The sequence below is a fragment of the Cervus elaphus genome, chromosome 20 (assembly GCF_910594005.1).
Source record: "Cervus elaphus chromosome 20, mCerEla1.1, whole genome shotgun sequence".
NCBI classification, from domain to species: domain Eukaryota; kingdom Metazoa; phylum Chordata; class Mammalia; order Artiodactyla; family Cervidae; genus Cervus; species Cervus elaphus.
In genome coordinates this window covers 104,716,167-104,736,075 of record NC_057834.1, presented here as the reverse complement: position 1 = coordinate 104,736,075, position 19,909 = coordinate 104,716,167, and the positions used below count along the sequence as shown (strand labels likewise).

General features: G+C 39.4%; 1 protein-coding gene across 6 annotated transcripts in view; it reads left to right on the top strand.

Annotated features, from left to right (window-relative positions):
• Positions 1–5,356: 5,356 nt before the first annotated feature.
• Positions 5,357–19,909, top strand: part of PATJ (PATJ crumbs cell polarity complex component) — a 361,279-nt gene continuing 346,726 nt past the window's right edge. For 3 of the 6 annotated variants that reach the window (XM_043876094.1, XM_043876092.1, XM_043876091.1), the window contains exons 1-3: positions 5,360–5,563; positions 18,411–18,467; positions 18,563–18,729. In XM_043876094.1, coding sequence (XP_043732029.1) covers positions 18,446–18,467; positions 18,563–18,729 — 189 coding nt within the window. In that variant the 5' untranslated portion in view covers positions 5,360–5,563; positions 18,411–18,445. Of the gene's footprint in view, positions 5,564–18,410; positions 18,468–18,562; positions 18,730–19,909 lie in introns of all 6 variants that reach the window. The other 3 variants (XM_043876093.1, XM_043876090.1, XM_043876095.1) reach the window with 2 other exon arrangements.

Here is a 19,909-nt window from a genome sequence, read left to right as displayed (position 1 = left end):
GCAGCATTACTATACTGTTTTAAAAATTAAAACATGTATGCCTAAAGACTTAAATGATAAGGAATTTGAAAGTTACTAGTTCAAATTTTAAACTTCCTTTTTTAATTGGACTTACACTTTCCTTTTCCCCCTTTTCCTCCCTCTCTCCCTCACTCTCTCCTGTCCTCCTTTCCTTTGTTCTTTCCTTCCTCCCTCCCTTACTTCTTTCCTTCTTTTCTTTTCTCTCTGTCCCTCCTTCTCCTCCATAAAGATATTTATCAAACATTTACTTGTATCCAGCATAAGACAAGGCCCTACAGAGGGAAAAAAAATAGACAAGAATCCAGTAATTAAACACTTTGTGTTTACTGGGGGGAAGGACAAATAGTTAAAATAGTTTGGTAATTGCTACAAAAGAAGCATGTACTAGTTATTGTAGTAGTAGAGGGTTTTGATAAGATAACTCCCAAAGAGTTCTGGGAATGCAATATTTTGCCACTGGCATCAAAATAATTCAAAATCAAGGCCAAACTGGGGGAACAGGGTTGTTTCTTCGTAGAATACATGACCACCTAAAAATGTACAGCCAAGAAAATTAACCATTAACACTGCGTTTAGAAAATTACCAATAGTATGTACAATATACAGCTCACCACCATCCCGCAACCTCATCCTGTGATGAAATTTCGGAAAGGGGCTGGGGCCAAGGATCAGATAAAATTCAAGGATAAAGATTGGAATGTCTGTTATACATAGTATCTGATGACAAAAGATTGTGACTTTGCATTTTGACTACTTTCAAAAAGTTCTGGGGAATTTCCTCATGGTCCAGGGGTTAGGACTCTGTTCTTACTGCATAGAGCCTGGATTCAATCTGTGGTTGGGGAACTAAAATCACAGAAGCCAGTGGCTTGGTCAAAAAAAAAAATTCTGAATCAATTTTCAAAATACTATATAAAGAAAATCAGAAGGTGAAAGGAAGCATCTTTCTAACTTGAGTTTATTGAAATTATGACAAAATTAGATATTCTCCTGATGACTGCAGGAATATTGCTGATATTTGTGTTATTTTTCATATAGATTTTGAACAATTAACTGTTTTAAAATGCTTGTGCTTTGTTAATCCTATTACAAAATCTATTTTTATGATTCTAGTGATTATCTTTGTTCTCCCCCACAATATACAAACTGAAAAGAACAAAACTCTTCCCATGAAAGTAAAATACTTTACTTTCTTAACTTTCTTGATTTGATTATAGTCTACTCTCTCTTCTAACTGTACTTTAATCTATTTTCTCATGGCTCAGTAAAATACGTTACTTTACATTTTTGCAAGTATAGTCTCTGATCATAGGATTACTACATTGTCTAATTTTAGTAAAAGGGTTATTAAATCTCAAACTTAGGCATGTTTTCAATGCAAAATTTCTTTGTCACATAAAAATTCTATAGATTTCTTTGGACATTCTGCAGAAAGTAAAGGACATGAACAGCACAGCCCAATATGGAAATTGCTATGTAGAAACATTGGGAAAGAGGATTACCAGTGAAGCCTGAAGCAAAGCTTCCTCTGGAATTCAAGGGCTCAGCAACATTGGATCTTTTCATTCCTAAAATTCTAGTATACACCTAATTAGATTAACACATACTTTTGCCCAGAGCAATCTGATTCCTATTTCAATGATTAGAACAGAATCATTGAGATAAAAGATCATTACTCTCCCAAAATTTCTTTTTTATGTAAGATGGGCATTTTTTTTTCTCTTGTGATAAATTTATAATACCTGGTCTTTTCACATCTTTAGGAATTTTCTACATCCATGCTCTCAAGTACTTCTGTGTCTTCTCTTTGATGCACCAGTCTAACTGCCCACCATCCAATTAAATTAACTTTGACTCATCACTTAATAAGGTATACTCTATGCCAAGTATATTTCATCTTGAATGTCAAATGTAGGCTGTAATACTGACTTTATCAGAGTCATACTTCTCAATAAAACAAAACAGAATAAACTGGCTTTTCTATTAAGTAAGTTTCACCACCAGTATCTCTTTTATTAGGTTTCGAGCTTAGGATCATTTTTGCACTTCAATTTTTTCCTTTTTCTTCTTTAATCCCTTTATCTAATCAGTATGCAACTGATACTTTTAACTGTTCCTTTTTTTCCCCCGTCATACCATGAGGCATGTTCCCTGACTAGGGATTGAACTTTTGCCTCCTGCAGTGGAAATGCTGAGTCCTTACCACTGGATCTCATTTTTTTTCTAATTCTATATTCTCATCCTGTTTCAGGTATTCATCATTTTCTATGTACCTTGCTATAATGCCTTTTTCCTTCCTCTTTTTGATTCCAGGCCTTCTCCCCAACTTTGTCAACCCATGTTTCACACTGCCTCCAGATTAATCTTTCACTTAAGAAAACACAAAACCTCTATCATAATCAAAATTTTATTTAAGTTCCTTGGATTTTACCCAAAGGAGTTGAAAATATTTCTCCAGACAAAAAACCCATAGACATACTGAGAGCAGTTTTATTCATAATTGCCCAAACTTAGAAGCATAAGATGTCCTTCAGTAGGTGAACAGATACATAATCTATGGTCCATCCAGAAAATTGAATATTATTCAGTGCTAAGCTATTAAGCCATGAAGAGACATGGAAAAACCTTAAATGCATGTTACTAAATAGCCAACCTGAAAAGGCTACATACTGTATGATTCCAACTACCCGACATTCTGGAAATGATGAAATTATTGTTGTTGTTCAGTTGCTCAGTTGTGTCTGAGTCTTTTCGACCCTATGGGGTATAGCACGCCAGGCTTCCCTTCCTTCACCGTCTTCCGGAGCTTTCACAAACTCATGTCCACTGAGTCGATGATGCCATCCAACCATCTCGTCCTCTTGTCCCCTTCTCCTACCTCCAGTCTTTCCCAGTACCAGTCTTTTCCAATGAGTGTGCTCTTTGCATCAGGTGACCAAAGTAGTGGAGCTGCAGCTTCAGCATCAGTCCTTCCAATGAATATTCAGGATTGATTTCCTTTAGGATTGACTGGTTTGATTTCTTTGCAGTCCAAGGGACTCTCAGGAGTCTTCTCCAATTCCACAGTTTGAAAGCATCAATTCTTCAGCACTCAGTCTTCTTTATAGTCCAACTGTGGAGACAATTAAAAGGTCAGTGGTTGCCAGGAGCTGAAGGCAGCACTGGGGTGGGGGCTGGGGGATGCATAGGCAGAGCACAGAGGATTTTTAGGACTGTGAAAGTGTTCTGCATGGTATTATAATGGTAAATACATTATACATTTGTCGAAATCCATAGACTGTACAATACCAAGAGTGAGCCATAATGTAAACCATGTACTTTGGGTGATTATGTGATAATATAGATTCATCAGTTGTAACAGATATACCACTCTGGAGGGGGATGTTGATAAAGAGGGGAGCTATGAATGTGTGGGGAAAGGGGGTACATGAGAAATCTGTTCAATTTACATCCTAAAACTGCTCTAAAGAAATAAAGCATTTTTAAAAATTAAATAAACACCAATCAAATGTTTTATAAAAAGTAAAAAATAAAAATCCTATTCAAAACTTTTCAGTGGTTCTTTAATTTCTTAGAGATGAAGGATGAAGTCTTATAACTTAAAGTTCTCTGTAATATGTTCGGGCCCTCCACCATCTGCTCTGGCCTCACTTTATTTACTCCTACTCCTTGGCTTTGTCCTTGCTGTCACATGTATCTGTCATGTTCACACCATCTATGTGCTGCTTTATTTATTGAGCACTTTCTATGTGCCAGGTGTATGCAAGACATGTAATTTCTTCATTCAACTTTCAAAAATACCATGTAAAGTAAAAACACTGTTACCAAAATTTCACTAACAGGATTTAGAATTTTTAAGCAACTTGTCAAAGTCACATATTTTAGGAAATGGTGGAATCAGGATTTAAACTCAGATCTTCTGACTTCAGAGATATATTCTTAAAAATTGTGCTCATCGTCATCATTCTATCAATAAGATACTCTTGAGAGTTCTCAGAGGTAAAACAACAACAAAAACTCTGAGTCATATACATAAATGGAGAAGGAAATGGCAACCCACTCCAGTATTCTTGCCTGGAAAATTCCATGGACAGAGGAGCCTGGCGGACTACAGTCCATGGGGTCGCAAAGAGTTGGATACAACTGAAGTGATTTGGCATGCACACAGGCATGCAGCATTAATATATATATATAAACTATCATGTGTAAAATAGATAGCTAGTGGAAAGCTGCTGCATAGCATGGGAACTCAGCTGGGTGCTCTTTGATGACCTAGAGGGGTGGGATGGGGCTGGGGTGGGAAGGAGGCTCACGAAGGAGGGAATGTGTGTATACACAACAGCTGATTCACCTTGTTGCACTAACCCAACATTGTAAAGCAATTATATGCGCCCCCCCCCCCAAAAAAAAAGTAGTTTGTTTCTTCTTAAGAGGCAGAGGCCATGCTGAAATTGGGTATCTTTTTACCAGGCCTGACAAGTGATATTTTTCTAAAAACAAAACAAAACAAAAAACAATAAAAAAACTAATGGTAACACTGTGAAGTGCCAAGTGTATGATCTTGTAAAGATTGTTCTTACAATTGCGGTTGTCTTTTATATTCCTTGAGGAGGGGTGTTCCCATAGTTAACATACAGTTAACATACACTGCTTAACAAATACTAGATTTCTTTAATGAACAAATAACTGAAGAATCAAAATTTTAGTTAGTTGCATTAGTGAGAGTGGAATAAAGCTCTTTTAGATTTTACACAGTATTTCTCCAAGTCAAGTTATGGTATCAAGAATAAAAAGCTTAAAAACGTATAGGGAAATAAACACTTGACTTAGAGTCAGAAGATCCAATCTGGGTCCCCAATTTTGGGCAAACTACCTAATCTGTAGGTGCGGTTTCTTCGTCGGTTTTTTCACAGGGCCAGTGAGGTGACGAACAAGCTAGCGCTCAGCATATCGCAGGCAAATACAGCTACACTGGTTTCTTTCCTCAACTAAATGAGAAAAAAATAACCTCAGTTATACTTAGAATTTTACGTTGGGTCAACAGATGAAGACACAAGGAGAGATGACAGAACGGGGAAGAAGAGGTACAGAGAGGGACCACGCAGATTGGACCAAATCCTTTCATCAATGTCCTTCTTTAGTTTCCTTGGTTTCAGGTCTCCTCTCAGCCCAGCCCTCCCACACCGGTCCAACCAGATCTCCCCACCACTTGGCTTTTCGTCTACCCTCTTGGCCCGCAGATCCCACCTTTTTCTGGCTCCTTAGCACTCCCTCGCCCAGCAGAACTTCACCTGCAGAAAGTAGAGAAGCTCACGCCCCTGCGCTACCCCGCGAGTCGGCCGCCAGCAGCCCCAGACTCGCCCTCCCGCCCCTCCCGCGCCACCTCGGCGCCCCGCCCCGGCCGGGGAGGGCAGGACAGAGGGGAGGGCCTGCCAGGTGAGGTCGCCCGGGGCTTCTCACTTCCGCCCAGGTGAGGGAGGGCTGACGCCGAACCTGCCCGCCCGCCAGCTCCGGGCTCCCACCGGCGCCTCCGCTCGATCAGGTAAAGCGGGGGGCCAGCCGGGCAGGCGCGCGCTGCGCCGCGGGGACCCCGCGCCTCGAACCGGACGGGGCCGCTCTCCCCGCGTCCGGAGCCTCCCGCCCTGTCCCGGCGCGCTCTCCGTCAGTCGTCCGGGAAGAGTGGGCACGGGAGACCCTGGGCGCCGCTGGGCGCTCGGCCAGGCCGCGGAGGGCGCGGAGTGCCGTCCTCCTGCATGGGGCGCTGGGACCCCACGGTGATCCCCGCCCCTCGGTGCTGGGCTCGCCGGAGGCCGCGGGCCGCGCAGCCGCCCCGCCGCGCCCTGGCGGCCCTCAAATCTCGGCCCTGGTCTGTACCGGGAGAGGCCGGGACCAAATTTTGCACCCAAATGGGTGCCTGCGCTTCGCCCCGAGAGCTGGGCAGAGTCGCCCCAACTGGTGACGGTGAAAGGAGTGAACAGGTGGTGGCCTGCTCGGGGTCCCGGAGGACGGGGTGCCCAGGTCCCCATCTGGTTGCTGGTGGTCACGTAGCCGACTTCCCAGGCCGACGGTCAGGCCTAGGCTCTGCTAGCCTCACTCTTTAGGTGGGAAGGACCAGGCGGAGAGCGCTCTGCCTGCAGCCTTTGGGGAAATCGCAGGATTCCTGCTCTAAGTCAAGCTCAGCAAAGCATTTTCACATCCTTTCCCCTTACCTCCTCCAAGCATCTCAACCCTCCAGGGACACCTAGCAAGCCGAATTAATCTCCCCCTGAAGTGTTGTCTTGGCAGTTTGTCATATCTCCAGATGGCTCTTATCACTTTGGATTTGAATTAGTTGTTTACTGGTTTGTCTGCGCGATTGAGAGGGTGGCCTTTAAGGACCTTCTCAGCTGCGTTCAGAGTCTGGCCATTGGTAGGTGTGCAATAAACAAATGTTTCTTAAAAGAGCTGAGAAGACTTCTGGAGACCTAGAAAATAAAGACGTCTGTTACACCGAGTATGTTAATACCACTTGTAGGCAGTCTAAGATCCTACTGGCTGTCAATTTATTTGCTCAAAGCTTTTGAAAGGAAAAGCTAGGGAGGAGTGAAGGTAAAAACTAAAATCGGTTCGTTTTACAGCATCTGAAAAAGTTAGGCAAGGTAGCGACTTTTAGCTATAGTGAGTTTGTCTGTTTCTAGGCCCCAAACCATCTTTATAAGAATTGTTCAAAATTTAAAATAATAAGAAAATTAATAAGTAACAGAACTGGATGGTTCTTTACATATAGAATTTATAAACTGTATTCTAAAGAAATTTGCCCTTCTCTAATTGAGATCCTATTAAGGGCTACATAAGGTGAGCTTGGTATATCAGAATAATGGCTGTGTTTAAAGTTGGAAATAAATTATATTAAGCCCTCATTTGTGTTTAAACATGCTTTAATAAGTTCTGGTCGTGTATTAATAGTTTGTATAACTATGAAAGTGAAAGTGAAAGTCACTGTCATGTCCAGGCCAGAATCCTGGAGTGGGCAGTCTTTCCCTTCTTCATGGGATCTTCCCAACCCAGGGATTGAACCCAGGTCTCCCGCATTGCAGGTGGATTCTTTACCAGCTGAGCCACAGGGGAAGCCCCTTATAGTTTATAAAGTTAATGTAGTTATTGTAGAAAAAATGGAGATAATTTTCAGGAAAGGAACTAAAAGCACACACAAACACACCTACCATTGAAAGTAACCACTAATAACATTATGGTATCTTGCCTATCATTGAGTATTCTTTAAAAGAAAAATCTGTGTATTTTCCCATGATGAATTCACCTTTTAGAACCTTGTGATTCTTAGTGGCTCAGCATTCAGTAGACCTTGTAATTGCATTTGTATTTAAGAGCACTTAATAATTATCCTTTAACTAAACAACCAAGCAGTCTATCTCTGCTTTGTTAAACTTTAACAAAAATACATTAGGTTGGGGAAACTAAAGTGGGTTTAATTTGTTTACTCAAGATTTTGCTCACCTTGGTAGTAGAATAAACTTTTTGAGAAACAGGTCTATTCCACCTTAATTTTTGAGATCCCTTGACCATTGCTGTTTGCCATACCCACCCCTCCCCGTCCCCACCCCATTCAGATGCTTTTGAGTAGATTTGGATGCCTTTTTAAAAAGCATTCATTCTAGGTTCTGGTGCTAATGGAGAGAGAAAAATGAAAAAGACCTGCTTAGTTTTTGTGTTTGCACAACTGTGTAGCCTGCAGAGTTTGTAGACAGTGAATTAAGTCCACCTACCATATAACTCTTGACAAGTCACTTGACTCTGCTCCTGTTTTCCCATTTGTAAATAATCTACCTCACTGAGTTTGGGGAGGTTGAAGTGAAATAATGTTCAAGAATGTGTCTTGTAAACCATAAGACATTCTTCTCCCTCTTTTTGCTCATCCACTGAGATGTTGAATTCTGATAGAATGAAGGAGTTTTTGTTTTTATTGGGAGAAACCACTACAATATTATAAAGTAATTAGCCTCCAACTAATAAAAATAAATGGAAAAAAAAAATAAAGTTATTTAGAAGCACTAAAAAAAAAAAAAAAGAACTCTAGTTTTAAAGTGGTCTCATTCTGATCTGCTCTGCTCAATGCTTTGGTCACTCCCAACCCTTTGCGACCCAGTGGGCTGAAGCCTGCTAGGCTCCTCTGTCCATGGAATTTTCCTGGCAAGAATCCTGCAATGGGTTGCCATTCTTTCCTCCGGGGGATCTTCCCAACCCAGGGATCGAACCCGCGTCTCCCGCATTGCAGGTGAATTCTTTGCTGCTGAGCCACGAGGGATGCTCCCTCATTCTGACAGTTACTTTGATAAAAGGTGTCGAGGCTGTATTAGCTGATAAAAGTCTTTGCTAAAAACACTATACAGAGATCTTTCTGAAAAAGCCTAGGTTAAAACTGCACTGACAGCATGGTTAGCCACTTGCTTTTGTGACTAAGCACTTGAAATAGGGCTAGTTGGGGTTGAAATATATAAATAGACTGTAAGTATAAATAGACATCAAATTTTGAAGACAGTGTAAAAAACCTAAATGCCTTAGTTTTAATATTATTTACATATTGAAATGATAATTTATATATATTAGGATAATTAAGATAACCTGGAGAAGGAAATGGCAACCCACTCCAGTATTCTTGCCTGGGAAATCCCATGGACAGAGGAGCCTGCCAGGCTGCAGTCCATGAAGTTGCAGAGTCAGACATGACTTAGCAACTAAATGACAATGACAATTAAATATATTATTTAAATTACTTTTACTTGTTTCTTTTTGCTTTACATGTGGCTACTAGAAAAATTTTAAATTACATCTGTGGCTCACACTATATTTCTATTGAATAGCAGTGGGTTAGGATTCAATATATATTTATCCTTAAGAGGGTTTGGTTTACTGAAGCCCTTACATTTTGATTTATAAATTGATTTTTTTTTAAACTCCCAAATTTAGGCACCCCCACTCCCACCTCCCTTGTATTCATTGCATTGGTGAAATTTTTTGTTTAGTTTTTTGAGAAGCAACTACTACTGACTACAGAAGAAAAATCGCAGCTAAAACAATTACTTGTTTTTTTGAAGCCCCCAAATAGCTTAGATAATTTTGATTGAAAAGAGATATTAATAATAGTGTGTGTGCTGTTGTTTCAGTCGTGTCTGATTCTTTGCGAACCTGTGGACTGTAGCCTGCCAGGCTCCTCTGTCCAGGAGACTCTAGGCAAGAATACTGTAGTGGGTTGTCTTGCCCTCCTCCAGGGTATCTTCCCGACTCAGGAAGATACCTGGGTGTCTCCTGTATTGCAGGTGAATTCTTTACTGCTGAGTCACCAGGTAGCTACTGTTTATTGAATGTTCACTGCATTCAGGCTGCTTTATAATCTCTTATTTAGTCCATCCAGCTATAGATATGTAATACTTTTATTAATTACTTTATAAATAAGGAAGCTAAAATATAGGAAAATTTTAGCAATTGGCCACAAGAACACAGAGCTGGTTCCAGGAATGGAACCCAGGTCTCTATGATTTCAAAGTTTGTAAACTATAGATTCTCTTGTATTTTGAGAATTGATTATTGAATCACCTGGAAAAAAGTTGGTTATCGAAAAAGATGTTTAGTTCTAATCCCTTGTTTGTGTTAGTGACCAGTAGGGAATGCTCAACAGGAGATTAGGTGAATGAATCATGAATTCCTACTAATCACTAGTTACAGTGAATGAAAAGGAGCTTGTATATCATCATGACTAAATCTTAAAAATGTAAAATTGAGATAAAGCGGAAGGATAAACATATAGTATAATTGCCATTTATATAGTTTAAAACCTGGCCACCCAGTAATATTGTAAACAAAGGTAGTTTGTGTTTTAAGAATTTCAGATTTGAATTGTCTCTATATTGACTGCATGCATTTGTGAAGCTGCCTTGTGGTTAAATGAAGTTAGTAAAATCTCTGTGAAATGAGCATTCTCTAATATTGATCTTACTCTTAAAACAACAAGCCAAACGTGTGCTTTGATGCTGTGCACACGTCTGGTTAGCAGATAGATTTGAGGCCCAGGTCTGCAGCGTTTCAGGGACAGACAGACCTGTTTTCATTTAACGTTAGCCCTTAATTGACAGGCATGATGTTGATAACAGGGCCTGGGTAAGGCTTCTGCAATGGGAAAGGCAGTCCCTCACCGTATTATTTTCTGGAACTTGAAATGAAGCTCCAGGAGGGAGTGTGGTAGGAGAGGAAGATGAAGTAAGTAGATGTTGATGGTCAAGTTTACAAACATTCTTTCCCTCCCTATTGAAAATGTGAAATCTCTGACTCTCATTTTTGAAGTAGCTAGTTGCTGAAAAAGCCTTCAGCAGTTGACCTTCCCTCCCCACAAAGTGGCAGTTGCAGTCTTCCTGTCATTACCCTTTCAGAGTGCTTTCCCCTTAGTTTTTGAAATTGCAAGATCTTTTCTGCGTTTGCAAAAAGATGATACATCATTAAGATAAATGAGACATTATACAGAATGATCCTGCAGTGTACATAGTAGGCACCCAAAAACTAGTTACTTGATTTAATGACAGATGAAATGGATTTTGGGAAAAGGTCAAGAGAAGGGTGAACATTAGTGTGAAAGGTGTCTAAAGCAAGTGCTTAGTCACTCAGTCGTGTCCTACTCTTTTCAACCCCATAGACTGTAGCCTGCCAGGGTCCTCTGGACATGGGGATTCTCCAGGCAAGAATACTGGAGTGGGTTGCCATGCCCTCCTCCAGGGGATCTTCCCAACCAAGGGTTCGAACCCAGGTCTCCCACGTTGCAGGTGGATACCATCTGAGCCGCCAGGGAATAGTTTGGCCTATTTCACAATTTGTTCAGATTGTTTTGAGTATCACAAGCACCCCAAATGTGGCATGACTCTATTTCTGGGAGAGGTTAAGGGCATACAGTCTGCAATGTGGGAAGAGCTGAACAGAATATTTGAGGTGGAAACTAACCATTAATGAGGAGTGTGAATGCCCGGTTCTTTCAGAGAGTGAGTGACTGGCTACACATCAGAGATCTGTAAGTGAAAATTGCCCAGTTTATTATTATTTTTTTTTTTTTGCTGACCATTGGAAAAAAACTGCCACCAACAGGAAAAAAAGAGCATGTCATAAAACAGTTTAACTTTGTTTATACACAATGGACAGGTTATAGGCAGAAACTGATATGCTTTGGTTAACTATGAATTGTTTAGTGAGAAAAGTTAGTATGTATCTAATTGAATTATTCTGATAAAATGACTTAGTTTTCAGTTCTGAGTTTAACATGGAATCTTTCAGCTTCGACTTCAGCATGTCCTAAATGTCCAACATTAAGTGGACTTAAACATTGCCTGTGGCTTAGGCACATGGCCCTGAAATATCAGGATCATTTTAGAATTTATATACATCTGTTTCCAAAATTCCAGGAGTATGGTGTTTTGATGGCAGCCAAGAATACAGTATTTTTTTTTTTTTTAAACGTCTAAGGGGTTTAGAAAAGGCTTTGCTGTTTGATAGGAATGCCGGCTAGGAGACCTGTCTTGACTGTACACTAGGATGACAGCAGGTGTGTTTATCTGTAGTTTGAGTGAAGAGCCATTGTTACTCCTTGGCAAGGAGAGTTTGTTTTCTATTTAATCAATACCTCATAAACACTGAGCTTTGAAGACATGGCCATGGCAACTAGATACAACTTGAGCTTTGCTCTGCTAAGGAAGCAATAGAAATTTAAAGTTGCTCATGTATTCCAATTTTTGAATAACCTCTGAAATCATGACTTCATCTGTAGTTAATAGCATTTAGATTGTTCAGAGTCCCCAGTTTCCTTGAGCTCTGGGGAATTGCCATTGAAGAGTTACATGCAGTCTAACTGTGATCTGCCCAATTCCACCTGCAGTAACAGGCTGACTACCTGTGCTTCCCTTATACAGGATGCCAGTGATCTTTTCTTTCAGTTTTCTAAGATAAAAATATAAGATGTCTTGTTAAACCAAATTTTCAAGACATAAGATATCTTGCTCAATTTAAGAAAGAAACATAGATGTCTTAGGGAGTTACAGTCTTGTGTGCTACTGGGAATCTGCAGAGTATGTTTCTCAGGGTCCTTAATTGGCCTACATTCTTGAACTAAGGCAGTTAATAAATCTTTTCAATAAGTTTCCTCCACCTAGAAATTTAAATCAAATTAAATTTCTAACTCTGCAGCAGTTTTTCTCAAATATTGCATTAATTGGTAATGGCTAAAGGCATGGGTATTTTTTAAAAGCCACAATATTATAATAATTTCCTTCAATCAAATCCCACAGTGAACCAGACATGAAAAATTCATGGCACACACTCTCTTGATCAATGATGGAGTGGAAGCTGGTAAGCATAATAGACTACTGGTTCTCTGGGGTCTGTGCAGCTCTGAGGACAGCAGCACGCCATGGCATTTTAATGCCTGGCCTCTGACCCGTTGTAGGTAGCCTGTCTACCATAAGGTAGACGCAGCTTTACCCTGTCTAAACAAGCTTGAAATTCCTTGCTGTAAGCCCTGTCAGTTTCTCTGCCCGGCCAAAGAGGTCAAAATTCTTTGGCCAGAGATTTCCTATGACCATAAAATGAATGAAACATGGGTTCCATCCATGCTACTTCCTGGTCGGTCAGTTATACAGTTATTGGATTTCTTCCTTCTGACCTCATATACTCTGAAAGCCCTAGTGCCCTTCCCTAGATACTACTCAACATCATGAAGTTGTGGTAATTATCCAGGTGTGTTCTGTGGACATAGTTTAGCTTTTCATAAATATGAGGCTAACCAGGTTCTAACCTGAATCCTTACTGAAAGATATTGACCACCATGGTTTTCAAAATGTGCAGGAAGATCTTTTGAGAGAGTAAGAAAAGGACAATAAAATTTTGCTTTTTATTATTTTTTCCTTACTCTCATGATGCTTCTATTTTATGTATATTTTAAAACACATATAACATGTAAATATAGTAATATATATTTATAATGATGGTAAGGGGAGTGGTCAACGTATTTTTAACTGATGGGAATGTGTGTTTCGAAAAGTTTGAAGACCACTAATCTATCTTGTTACCAGAATTACCTTTTTAAATAGAAATCTGGACTCAATATTTCCCTACTTAAAAGCCTTTGATTGCTTCCTGCTGCTCACAGGATAAAGAGTAGTCTACTTAGCATTGTTTACAAGGACCCTCTCAAAATAGTCTGTCTGAACCAGTGCTTTTCAAACTCAGTGATGAAAGATTAGGGTTCCTCTCTCCTAGTCTTTCAAGGACTGACATTTTTATGAAATTATTAGAAAAATGAATTGTTAGAAAAAGGAAATTACAAAAATAAACACAATGTAAGTTGTGTTTATTATTACTAAATTTAATAGACCTACATGACTGCCACATTCCATGGTTTCTAAATGCTTAAGTACCAGTTTTGGTGTTTATCTCTGTGGGTGAAGCATCAGTCCACAGTCTACATGTGTAGTAACACTGGTCTGAATTACTTTTTTGCCCTTTCTGCTGCCTTTAGAGACCTTAGTTCATTCAGAGCTAGTTACTAGTCTCACTGAGAGTCATGCACTTTTATACCTGTATGTGGTAATTCTCTGATTGTGGTCTCTAAACTAGCTGCACTAGGATTACAGGGGAACTTTGTTAGATATGCAGATTCTCAGGACTTGGCTTAGATGTGCAGGATCAGAAACACTAGGAGTGGGTCCTACAATTTGTGTTTTAGCAATCCCTCAGGGTGATCCTGAGGCTCACTAAAATTTAAGAAGTCCTTAATTCAGGGCACCCTATATGTCATTCAAACTGGAACCCTTCTGAGAGTGAAATGGATTGCTATTAATAAAGATGCTGAGTAATCTGAGACTATTTTAGGTAAATGAGGACAAATGGTCACTCTGCTTTTATACTCCATTCTTTTTCTGAGAGAGGTCTCTCGTGTGTTCTCATTCCAACATTCCCAAACTTCCGTGGGCAGGACAGTCACTCTCCTTTTATGATTTCTCTGAGCACATGGTCCAGTTCAGTTCAGTCGCTCAGTCATGTCTGACTCTTTGCAACCCCGTGGACTGCAGCACCCCAGGCTTCCCTGTCCGTCACCAACTCCCGGAGCCCACTCAAACTCATGGCCATTGCATCAGTGATGCTATCTGCCATCCAACCATCTTACCCTCTGTTGTCTGCTTCTCCTCCCACCTTCAATCTTTCCCAGCAACAGGGTCTTTTCCAATAAGTCAGTTCTTTGCATCAGGTGACCAAAGTATTGGAGTTTTCAGCTTCAGCATCAGTCCTTCCAATGAATATTCAGGACTGATTTCCTTTAGGATTGACTGCTTGGATCTCCTTGCAGTCCAAGGGACTCTCAAGAGTCTTCTCCAACACCACAGTTTCAAAGCATCAGTTCTTCTGCGCTCAGCTTTCTTTATAGTCCAACTCTCACACCCATACATGACTATTGGAAAAACCATAGCTTTGACTGGATGGACCTTTGTTGGCAAAGTAATGTCTCTGCTTTTTAATATGCTGTCTAGGTTTGTCATAGCTTTTCTTCCAAGGAGCAAGTGTCTTTTAATTTCATGGCTGCAGTCACCATCTACAGGAATTTTGGAACCCCCAAAAATTGTCTCTCACTGTTTCCATTGTTTCCCCATCTATTTTGTATATGGTACACTCCCTTGCTATTGTATGTATATGCCTTACAATATAATCATCCTATTGTGTTGTCATTTTCTTGCTATATATCTATCTTGATCTCTCATTAGGCCGTCTTAGCCATTTTGTCCCTTTTACTTTTCAAGTTATAATACATGCTTTTTAAATAAAAAAAACCACCTTAGTATTTATAAAGTACAGGTCTAATTTTTTATCTCCCCTTCCACACTTCTTCCCCTGTTATCATTATTATTATATTGACTATCTTTCTAAATCTAGAAAACGATACATACACCAATATATATTATTTTCTTAAAAAGGGGGAAAATAGTTCATATATCCTGAAACTTATTGTTGTCCTTATTCAATGTGTCTGTTAGATAATGGGGCTTCCAGGTGATGCAGTGGTAGAGAATCTGCCTGCCAATGCAGGAGGTGTAAGCTTCGATTCCCTAAGTCGGGAAGAGCCCCTGGAGTAGTAAGTAGCAACCTATTCCAGTATCCTTGGCTGGAAAATTCTGTGGCCAGAGGAGCCTGGCGAGCTACATACAGCTCATGGGGCTGCAGAGTCAGACACGACTGAGTGACTGAACACACATGCATGGATTAGCTGGTGTTCCTGTGTTAACAAAAAGGGTTGAATTGCCCTCCTGTAAATGAGAGCTTTTACCCAGCACCAAACCTTAATCGTGATTCCGAGGTTACAGGCAAGAAAGGGGAACACAGGAACTAGGCACAGAATTCCTTTCTGGAGGAGCCCCCAGCCAGTAGACACAGCTTCCAAAGAATGTCACTGTTTCATACTAGGACATATTATCAACATGCTTAAAATACCTCCTTAAACATAGACTGATGTTAAGTTACTCATAAATGTATTTCTAACAGACTTTTACTGTGATTTTTAACAGACTTTTACTGATATTTTTAATGTGTTGAGTAAAATTCAACCTAGGATCACATTATTTTTTGTTTGGTTTGGGGTTACCAGACCAGTTGTGGACAACATACACAGAAGCATTTTCTTAAAGGAAGCCCCTTCGGTTTGGGGAATCCCAAGATTTATACTTCATTAATTCCCCAAATAGAAAATGTCTTTGTGATTACCTCCCATCTTCCAGCCAGCTATGCCCTATAAATCCATATGTTCTCAGATTATTTATAATAGCAATTAAGACAGATCAGGTATTTCCTGACATTTTAAAATGAGAGACTGTGTTATCTATTAAAACCTTTTAGCTTGTTTGCACAGAGGAGGCCTGGCATCAATCTGGGAATCCCTCGATGAAGGATTGAGCCACAGGCTTGCTGATAACCATTACCCACTCATTCCTATTTCAATACATTTCAACCATATTCATTATTTTAATGACTGATTTTGATAGATTAATTTTTCCAGGAGTTTTATTGTTAAAAGCAATGCAGCAAATGTGCTTGTACATCATCAGTGTGCCTTTTTGCCTCTCCTTTCTTTAGGAGAGACACTCAGAAGTTAATATTCTGGGTAGAGGAGAGTATGAATTTAATATATTGATAGATATTGCTCAGTTGCTCTCCTAGAAGATTGTGCAGATTTATTTTCCCACCTGTTTTTCTATGACATCTGGGGTACAAGCTATTATTAGAAAATGCCAATCTAATATAAAAAGTAGCACTTCATAGTGTTAGCTTGCTTTCTTTGATTTAGAGAGGTTGATGTGCAGTATTAATGGCCACAAAGCTGCTCTTGTCCACTCTTGGACTAAGTTCTGCTACAGAAAAGGACAGTGCCATTGTGACTACCCTTCCATTATTCACATTTACCTGTCAGTGGGTAGTTTTAAGGGCTGCATAGTTGAGATGCTGAGCACATCACAAGTTTTTCTGTGATGCTCTATTCACATGGAATCCAGTGAATATTTGAATGGAATATAGGAACCTTTTATCAATGCTGAAAGCATCTCTTACTGGTTTCTAATATGCTTTCTTGCTTAATGACCTTGAGTTAGGAGATAAAGATTGTGTTCAGAAGTGTATTCAGAGATGATGTAAGAACAGTGTGACTGTGTCATGCTCATATTTCTTAGATGGTTCATTTACAACAGTGTACCCCTGTGAAAGTGATACACTTTCATAGTGTGTGTGATGTGAAAGTATCACAGTGAAAGTGATCGCTGTGATTTTTGTTTTTTTTTTTGTTTACGTGACCACTGTGAAAGTGCCGTTTTCAACAGAGAAAAGGGTTTGCCAAAATCTTGAGGGTTTTTTTTTTTTTGGCTGTGCAGAATCTTTGTTGTTGTGCGGGCTTTTCTCAAGTTGCGGCGAGCAGGGATTACTCTAGTTGCGGCAGCGGGTATTACTCTTGCGGCGGGAGAACTTCTCATTGTCATGGTTTCTCTGGTTGCGGAGCCCTGACTCGAGGGCGCGCAGACTTCAGTGGTTGCTGCCTGTGGGCTCAGTAGTTGCCGGCTCCGGGCTCCAGAACACAGGCTTGGTAGTTGTGGTTCATGGGCTCAGCCACTCCAGGGCGCGGTGGTATCCTCCTGGCCCAGGGATTGAGTCTGTGTCTCTGCATCGGGAGGTGGACTCTCTACCTTGAGTCACGAGGGAAGTCCTAACTTTTTGAGTTTTGATTACATTTTAGGCTAGTTTGAGCAGATCATTGGAATTAAAGAAACATTATCCATGGACAATGCCAGATTGGGTGATAATCATTTGATGACTAGTTTGGATTTTTTTCCCCTAATCTCTCTAATATCTTCTTTATCCGTTATTTGGATGTTCTTTTCCAGCCTAGGATCTCTCTCTCTTTTTTTTTAAATTAACTTTCTTTAAGTATAACTTACATACAATAAAATATAACAAAAATATGTAGGTCAATGAATTGTAATAAATGTACACATAGGTTTAAGTGATACTCCTTTCAAAACATAGGACATAGGAAAAAAAAAAGAACATTTCCATCACCCCAAAAAAGCTCCCTCAGATATTTTCCTAGTCAACTCCTTTCCACTGTGCCCAGGCAATCATATCCTTTTTGGTCTGTTTCTTTTTCCTCAACACTTTTTGAGAGTCATCTTTGTTGTGTGTATCAGTAATGTTTTCCCTTTTTATTTCTGGATATTCTATTTTGTTTACATATCTTAATTGATTTATCTTTTAATCTGTTATTAGACATTTGGGTTTTTCTGATTTGGGGCTTTTATAAATAAAAATGCTATGTTGCTGTTTTTTGGCCACATCCTACAACTTGTGGGATCTTAGTTTCCTGACCAGGGATTGAACCCTGGCCCTTGGCAGTGAAAACACTGAATCCTAACCACTGGACCACCAGGGAATTCCCTGAACATTTTTGCATAAGTCTTTTGTGGGCATATATTTTCACTTCTGGGTGAGTGTTTAGAAGTGGAAATGTACTGGGTCATATAGTAAGTGTAGTTTTAACTTCCAAAAAACTGTCAAACAGTTATTCAAAGTGTTTGTGCCATTTTACGTTCCTACTAACAATGTGTCAGAGTCCAGTTACTTCACATTTTTGTCGCCACTTACAATGATCTGTTTGCTTTCTAGTTTTAGCCATTTTAGTGGCTATGTATGGCTTTTAATTTGAATTTCTTGAATGAAATCTTTTGATGGAGAATGTTCTTGAGGTTTTCTTTGACTTTTCTATAGGACTGTAGAATTGTATACACTAGTTGAAAATAATTTTTCTGTTGTATTTACAATTTTTTCTTTAGGTTTCTTTAAAAGTGATTGAAGACAGTAATTCAAAATGCCTGAAAATCCTGCTACAGGTAAACTAGATATATACTTCTTTCACTAAGTTAATTATTCAAAAATGGAATGTAAGATGGGATTTAACTTGTACTCATTATCCTTCTTAAAAAAGATAAACTGCAGGTCCTGCAAGTTCTTGATCGCTTGAAAATGAAATTGCAGGAGAAGGGTGACACTTCGCAGAATGAAAAGCTCTGTCTGTTTTATGAGACACTAAAGAGCCCCCTTTTCAACCAGATACTGACACTTCAACAGTCCATCAAGCAACTGAAGGGGCAAGTAAGTTACCCATCACGATTTTACCTGTTGCTATTATTCAAACCAACAAAGAAAGATGGAAGGAGACAGATACAAACAGTCTGCTCTGAATTCCGCAGAGAGACTGTATTGGGACTTGTGTGCAGGTAGCATTGGCATAGATAGTTTAAAAATGTTGATAATAAGTTTTGTGTTTGGCTTTGGAGTCTGGTTTTTATACTTATTTATGTAAAGTTCAGATGCTTTGAAAATTCTCAACATTTTCTTCAGAATTACAGGACACATAGCCCCTCTGCTTGGAGTGATGTCAATTAAGAGTTTTTACCTACTTTCCTGGTTGTTCTATTTTGGGGTCAGGGATTGCAAATTGATTTTAAATCATCTGTTCTAGAAGCTGAGCTTGAATAGTAGCTATCTTATAGATTAAATATGGGCAGAATTTTAAATGTAGTTGAAGATAATATAGCAGAGTTGTTATGTGAAAATTAACAAAATTTGGGAAAAAAAATGCTTTTTGCTGATAAACCAAAATGCCTATCCATAAATATTTAGCAAGTGATTTTTCTATAACTAAGGATTAAATTCTGCACATATGTCTTTCTGTGAATTACTTTCCCTAGATCAAAATTTATACCAGAATTTTAGCACTCCCCATATTGAAGCTTCTATATTCTCTGATAATGGAATGAGTATATCACAGCAGTGAATGCTATTGGTGGCAATAGAAATTGGGAAAGATCACTACAAAACTGTCACTCATACTGGACTAAAATTGGACTTAAGCAACTGCTCCATCATAATAACAATCTTTTATGTTTATTTAGTGTGCAGTTATTATGTAAATGATCATATTTTATTCATTCAGCTATAAAATCCATGTGATTTCCTATCTGTGTTTTCATAGAGTTTTTATGGGTGTTGATTTTTTTCTGTGAGTCTTATGACATTTGTTCTTGATATTTCCTTTGTTCCATTGTGTTGGTACTTGTATCAGCCAGTGATATTTTTAAATCAATCAATTAATTAATTTGGTCACACCATGAGGCATGACAGATTTTTGTTCCCTGACCAGGGATTGAACCCATGCTCCCTATATTGGGAGTTCAGAGTCTTAATCTTAACCACTGGACCAACAGGGAAGTCCCTTAGCCAATGATATTTTAAAAATTAACCTCTATTTTTCTTTTTCCTTAATTACTGA